The sequence below is a fragment of the Tursiops truncatus genome, chromosome 17 (genome assembly GCF_011762595.2).
Source record: "Tursiops truncatus isolate mTurTru1 chromosome 17, mTurTru1.mat.Y, whole genome shotgun sequence".
NCBI classification, from domain to species: Eukaryota; Metazoa; Chordata; class Mammalia; order Artiodactyla; family Delphinidae; genus Tursiops; species Tursiops truncatus.
In genome coordinates, this window is record NC_047050.1 from 23,519,863 (window position 1) to 23,526,688 (window position 6,826).

Consider the following 6,826-nt stretch of genomic DNA (forward strand, 5'->3'; position numbering starts at 1 on the left):
GACGAGGAGGTGTCCGTGGTTGCAACCTCCTCGCGTGAAAGGCACAGCCTGGTTCAGTCTTTGTGAAGAAACAAAATAAGTTCACTTCCTTGGGCACCGCCACCCACCCCCAGCAAATGACAAGGCTGGAGCGCAGCTCCCACCGCACAGTTATTTCCAAAGTCCCAGGTGAACTCGTGGCGAGAGAAGGAAAATGTGCTTCCCGGGCGCGGGTAGGTGCGTGCGGGCAGCGGGGAGACGGCCAGACCCTGACACTCGCCAGCTGTTAGTCCTCCGCGGAGCCCGGCCCCGGCCGCACACGCCCGCCCCCTCCCCGAGACCCCCAGCCCGCCGCCCGGCCTTTTGTCCCCCGCTCCTCGGCCGACTTCCTTCCCCGCGGCCGCACCCCCGCCCCCAGGCCGGAGGCGCGGCCCGGCCCCTTTCCCGGTCCCCTGGCGCCCCCACCCCACCCCACCCCAGCCCAGCCCCAAGCCCAGCCCCCCTCCCCCAGCTCGGCCCCCACCCTTTCCCCCTCCAGCGGTTACTGCTACCCCGGTGCATTGTGGGCGCACGGTCCGTTGTTCATTTGCCATTCGACCTCCGCCGGGGCCTGGTCGGACGGAAACGCTCCGCCGGCTTTATTGTCGGTTCGTTATGTGGCGGAGCCCGGCAGTTTAACGTGCTTCTTGCCCTCAGCGCCTCGGAAGCCGGCAGCGGGTTGGGACTCCTCGGCGCGCCGGAGGAAGGATATCTGTTTGGAGGGTCGGTTTGTGCGCGCGGCTTTAAAGAGGGGGCAGCGGAGGGTCTCCCCGCACTCCGCCTCTCAACTTCGAAGGCCCCACGCGCCCCGGCTCGCTGCTCACCTCTCCGCCGCCCGCCCCCTTCTCCGCGCGGGACGCTGCCCGGAGCGCAGCGGGGCGGGGGTGGAGGATTAGGAGGCGGCCGGAGGCGGCGGCCCGGCGGGAGGCGGCGGCGGCGGCGGCGGCGGCGGACGCGTGAGGCAGCCCCGGGGAGCGAGCGCGAGCCGGGCGGGAGGGCGAGGCCGAGCCCCGCGAGACCGGAACGCCCGGGGTGGGGGCGGGGGCGAAGCGGAGGGGGAGCGCGCGGGACGCGGCCCGAGGCCGGGCGCGAGCCGGGGCACCGGGCGGCGGCGGCGGCGGCGCGCGCCATGTCGTTCAGTGAAATGAACCGCAGGACGCTGGCGTTCCGAGGAGGCGGGTTGGTCACCGCCAGCGGCGGCGGCGGCGGCTCCGCGAACAATAACGTTGGCGGGGAGGCCTCGGCTTGGCCCCAGCACCCCCAGCCAAGACAACCCCAGCCGCCAGCGCCGCAGCAGCTCAATGGGCGGGGGGCCGACGAGGAAGTGGAATTGGAGGGCCTGGAGCCCCAAGACCTGGAGGCCTCTGCCGGGGTGGCCGCCGCCGCCGAGGAAACCAAGGAGTTGCTGCTCCCCCAAGACGCGGGCGGCCCCACCTCGCTGGGCGGCGGTGGCGCAGGGGGCCCCCTGCTAGCGGAAAGGAACCGTCGGACTCTGGCCTTCCGAGGCGGCGGCGGCGGCGGCGGCGGCGGCGGGGGGCTCGGCAACAATGGCAGTAGCCGCGGCCGCCCCGAGACCTCGGCGTGGCCCCTGAGGCATTTCAATGGGCGAGGGCCCGCGGCCGTGGAGCTGGAGCTGGACGCGCTGGAGGGGAAGGAGTTGATGCCAGACGGCGCGTCCCTGAGCGACAGCACCGAGGACGAAGAGGAGGGGGCGAGCCTGGGCGACGGCAGCGGGGCGGAAGGCGGCAGCTGCAGCAGCAGCAGGCGGTCGGGCGGCGATGGCGGGGACGAAGCGGAGGGCAGCGGAGTGGGAGCTGGCGAAGGAGAGACTGTCCAGCACTTCCCGCTCGCGCGGCCCAAGTCCCTAATGCAGAAGCTTCAGTGCTCCTTTCAGACCTCCTGGCTCAAAGATTTTCCCTGGCTGCGCTATTCCAAGGATACCACCCCCCCCCCCCCCCCCCCCCCCCCCCCCCCCCCCCCCCCCCCCCCCCCCCCCCCCCCCCCCCCCCCCCCCCCCCCCCCCCCCCCCCCCCCCCCCCCCCCCCCCCCCCCCCCCCCCCCCCCCCCCCCCCCCCCCCCCCCCCCCCCCCCCCCCCCCCCCCCCCCCCCCCCCCCCCCCCCCCCCCCCCCCCCCCCCCCCCCCCCCCCCCCCCCCCCCCCCCCACCCCCCCCCCCCCCCCCCCCCCCCCCCCCCCCCCCCCCCCCCCCCACCCCCCCCCCCCCCCCCCCCCCCCCCCCCCCCCCCCCCCCCCCCCCCCCCCCCCCCCCCCCCCCCCCCCCCCCCCCCCCCCCCCCCCCCCCCCCCCCCCCCCCCCCCCCCCCCCCCCCCCCCCCCCCCCCCCCCCCCCCCCCCCCCCCCCCCCCCCCCCCCCCCCCCCCCCCCCCCCCCCCCCCCCCCCCCCCCCCCCCCCCCCCCCCCCCCCCCCCCCCCCCCCCCCCCCCCCCCCCCCCCCCCCCCCCCCCCCCCCCCCCCCCCCCCCCCCCCCCCCCCCCCCCCCCCCCCCCCCCCCCCCCCCCCCCCCCCCCCCCCCCCCCCCCCCCCCCCCCCCCCCCCCCCCCCCCCCCCCCCCCCCCCCCCCCCCCCCCCCCCCCCCCCCCCCCCCCCCCCCCCCACCCCCCCCCCCCCCCCCCCCCCCCCCCCCCCCCCCCCCCCCCCCCCCCCCCCCCCCCCCCCCCCCCCCCCCCCCCCCCCCCCCCCCCCCCCCCCCCCCCCACCCCCCCCCCCCCCCCCCCCCCCCCCCCCCCCCCCCCCCCCCCCCCCCCCCCCCCCCCCCCCCCCCCCCCCCCCCCCCCCCCCCCCCCCCCCCCCCCCCCCCCCCCCCCCCCCCCCCCCCCCCCCCCCCCCCCCCCCCCCCCCCCCCCCCCCCCCCCCCCCCCCCCCCCCCCCCCCCCCCCCCCCCCCCCCCCCCCCCCCCCCCCCCCCCCCCCCCCCCCCCCCCCCCCCCCCCCCCACCCCCCCCCCCCCCCCCCCCCCCCCCCCCCCCCCCCCCCCCCCCCACCCCCCCCCCCCCCCCCCCCCCCCCCCCCCCCCCCCCCCCCCCCCCCCCCCCACCCCCCCCCCCCCCCCCCCCACCCCCCCCCCCCCCCCCCCCCCCCCCCCCCCCCCCCCCCCCCCCCCCCCCCCCCCCCCCCCCCCCCCCCCCCCCCCCCCCCCCCCCCCCCCCCCACCCCCCCCCCCCCCCCCCCCCCCCCCCCCCCCCCACCCCCCCCCCCCCCCCCCCCCCCCCCCCCCCCCCCCCCCCCCCCCCCCCCCCCCCCCCCCCCCCCCCCCCCCCCCCCCCCCCCCCCCCCCCCCCCCCCCCCCCCCCCCCCCCCCCCCCCCCCCCCCCCCCCCCCCCCCCCCCCCCCCCCCCCCCCCCCCCCACCCCCCCCCCCCCCCCCCCCCCCCCCCCCCCCCCCCCCCCCCACCCCCCCCCCCCCCCCCCCCCCCCCCCCCCCCCCCCCCCCCCCCCCCCCCCCCCCCCCCCCCCCCCCCCCCCCCCCCCCCCCCCCCCCCCCCCCCCCCACCCCCCCCCCCCCCCCCCCCCCCCCCCCCCCCCCCCCCCACCCCCCCCCCCCCCCCCCCCCCCCCCCCCCCCCCCCCACCCCCCCCCCCCCCCCCCCCCCCCCCCCCCCCCCCCCACCCCCCCCCCCCCCCCCCCCCCCCCCCCCCCCCCCCCCCCCCCCCCCCCCCCCCCCCCACCCCCCCCCCCCCCCCCCCCCCCCCCCCCCCCACCCCCCCCCCCCCCCCCCCCCCCCCCCCCCCCCCCCCCCCCCCCCCCCACCCCCCCCCCCCCCCCCCCCCCCCCCCCCCCCCCCACCCCCCCCCCCCCCCCCCCCCCCCCCCCCCCCCCCCCCCCCCCCCCCCCCCCCCCCCCCCCCCCCCCCCCCCCCCCCCCCCCCCCCCCCCCCCCCCCCCCCCCCCCCCCCCCCCCCCCCCACCCCCCCCCCCCCCCCCCCCCCCCCCCCCCCCCCCCCCCCCCCCCCCCCCCCCCCCCCCCCCCACCCCCCCCCCCCCCCCCCCCCCCCCCCCCCCCCCCCCCCCCCCCCCCCCCCCCCCCCCCCCCCCCCCCCCCCCCCACCCCCCCCCCCCCCCCCCCCCCCCCCCCCCCCCCCCCCCCCCCCCCCACCCCCCCCCCCCCCCCCCCCCCCCCCCCCCCACCCCCCCCCCCCCCCCCCCCCCCCCCCCCCCCCCCCCCCCCCCCCCCCCCCCCCCCCCCCCCCCCCCCCCCCCCCCCCCCCCCCCCCCCCCCCCCCCCCCCCCCCCCCCCCCCCCCCCCCCCCCCCCCCCCCCCCCCCCCCCCCCCCCCCCCCCCCCCCCCCCCCCCCCCCCCCCCCCCCCCCCCCCCCCCCCCCCCCCCCCCCCCCCCCCCCCCCCCCCCCCCCCCCCCCCACCCCCCCCCCCCCCCCCCCCCCCCCCCCCCCCCCCCCCCCCCCCCCCCCCCCCCCCCACCCCCCCCCCCCCCCCCCCCCCCCCCCCCCCCCCCCCCCCCCCCCCCCCCCCCCCCCCCCCCCCCCCCCCCCACCCCCCCCCCCCCCCCCCCCCCCCCCCCCCCCCCCCCCCCCCCCCCCCCCCCCCCCCCCCCCCACCCCCCCCCCCCCCCCCCCCCCCCCCCCCCCCCCCCCCCCCCCCACCCCCCCCCCCCCCCCCCCCCCCCCCCCCCCCCCCCCCCACCCCCCCCCCCCCCCCCCCCCCCCCCCCCCCCCCCCCCCCCCCCCCCCCCCCCCCCCCCCCCCCCCCCCCCCCCCCCCCCCCCCCCCCCCCCCCCCCCCCACCCCCCCCCCCCCCCCCCCCCCCCCCCCCCCCCCCCCCCCCCCCCCCCCCCCCCCCCCCACCCCCCCCCCCCCCCCCCCCCCCCCCCCCCCCCCCCCCCCCCCCCCCCCCCCCCCCCCCCCCCCCCCCCCCCCCCCCCCCCCCCCCCCCCCCCCCCCCCCCCACCCCCCCCCCCCCCCCCCCCCCCCCCCCACCCCCCCCCCCCCCCCCCCCCCCCCCCCCCCCCCCCCCCCCCCCCCCCCCCCCCCCACCCCCCCCCCCCCCCCCCCCCCCCCCCCCCCCCCCCCCCCCCCCCCCCCCCCCCCCCACCCCCCCCCCCCCCCCCCCCCCCCCCCCCCCCCCCCCCCCCCCCCCCCCCCCCCCCCCCCCCCCCCCCCCCCACCCCCCCCCCCCCCCCCCCCCCCCCCCCCCCCCCCCCCCCCCCCCCCCCCCCCCCCCCCCCCCCCCCCCCCCCCCCCCCCCCCCCCCCCCCCCCCCCCCCCCCCCCCCCCCCCCCCCCCCCCCCCACCCCCCCCCCCCCCCCCCCCCCCCCCCCCCCCCCCCCCCCCCCCCCCCCCCCCCCCCCCCCCCCCCCCCCCCCCCCCCCACCCCCCCCCCCCCCCCCCCCCCCCCCCCCCCCCCCCCCCCCCCCCCCCCCCCCCCCCCCCCCCCCCCCCCCCCCCCCCCCCCCCCCCCCCCCCCACCCCCCCCCCCCCCCCCCCCCCCCCCCCCCCCCCCCCCCCCCCCCCCCCCCCCCCCCCCCCCCCCCCCCCCCCCCCCACCCCCCCCCCCCCCCCCCCCCCCCCCCCCCCCCCCCCCCCCCCCCCCCCCCCCCCCCCCCCCCCCCCCCCCCCCCCCCACCCCCCCCCCCCCCCCCCCCCCCCCCCCCCCCCCCCCCCCCCCCCCCCCCCCCCCCCCCCCCCCCCCCCCCCCCCCCCCCCCCCCCCCCCCCCCCCCCCCCCCCCCCCCCCCCCCCCCCCCCCCCCCCCCCCCCCCCCCCCCCCCCCCCCCCCCCCCCCCCCCCCCCCCCCCCCCCCCCCCCCCCCCCCCCCCCCCCCCACCCCCCCCCCCCCCCCCCCCCCCCCCCCCCCCCCCCCCCCCCCCCCCCCCACCCCCCCCCCCCCCCCCCCCCCCCCCCCCCCCCCCCCCCCCCCCCCCCCCCCCCCCCCCCCCCCCCACCCCCCCCCCCCCCCCCCCCCCCCCCCCCCCCCCCCCCCCCCCCCCCCCCCCCCCCCCCCCCCCCCCCCCCCCCCCCCCCCCCCCACCCCCCCCCCCCCCCCCCCCCCCCCCCCCCCCCCCCCCCCCCCCCCCCCCCCCCCCCCCCCCCCCCCCCCCCCCCCCCCCCCCCCCCCCCCCCCCCCCCCCCCCCCCCCCCCCCCCCCCCCCCCCCCCCCCCCCCCCCCCCCCCCCCCCCCCCCCCCCCCCCCCCCCCCCCCCCCCCCCCCCCCCCCCCCCCCCCCCCCCCCCCCCCCCCCCCCCCCCCCCCCCCCCCCCCCCCCCCCCCCCCCCCCCCCCCCCCCCCCCCCCCCCCCCCCCCCCCCCCCCCCCCCCCCCCCCCCCCCCCCCCCCCCCCCCCCCACCCCCCCCCCCCCCCCCCCCCCCCCCCCCCCCCCCCCCCCACCCCCCCCCCCCCCCCCCCCCCCCCCCCCCCCCCCCCCCCCCCCCCCCCCCCCCCCCCCCCCCCCCCCCCCCCCCCCCCCCCCACCCCCCCCCCCCCCCCCCCCCCCCCCCCCCCCCCCCCCCCCCCCCCCCCCCCCCCCCCCCCCCCCCCCCCCCCCCCCCCCCCCCCCCCCCCCCCACCCCCCCCCCCCCCCCCCCCCCCCCCCCCCCCCCCCCCCCCCCCCCCCCCCCCCCCCCCCCCACCCCCCCCCCCCCCCCCCCCCCCCCCCCCCCCCCCCCCCCCCCCCACCCCCCCCCCCCCCCCCCCCCCCCCCCCCCCCCCCCCCCCCCCCCCCCCCCCCCCCCCCCCCCCCCCACCCCCCCCCCCCCCCCCCCCCCCCCCCCCCCCCCCCCCCCCCCCCCCCCCCCCCCCCCCCCCCCCCCCCCCCCCCCCCCACCCCCCCCCCCCCCCCCCCC

The 6,826-nt window shown here is 91.1% G+C and overlaps 1 protein-coding gene across 1 annotated transcript in view; it reads left to right on the forward strand.

The window, feature by feature from the left end:
* The first annotated feature begins 574 nt into the window (after positions 1-574).
* Positions 575-6,826, forward strand: part of ZBTB10 (zinc finger and BTB domain containing 10) — a 28,270-nt gene continuing 22,018 nt past the window's right edge. Inside the window, exon 1 of the mRNA XM_033842857.2 lies at positions 575-1,964. Coding sequence (XP_033698748.1) covers positions 1,148-1,964 — 817 coding nt within the window. The 5' untranslated portion in view covers positions 575-1,147. The remainder of the gene's footprint in view (positions 1,965-6,826) is intronic.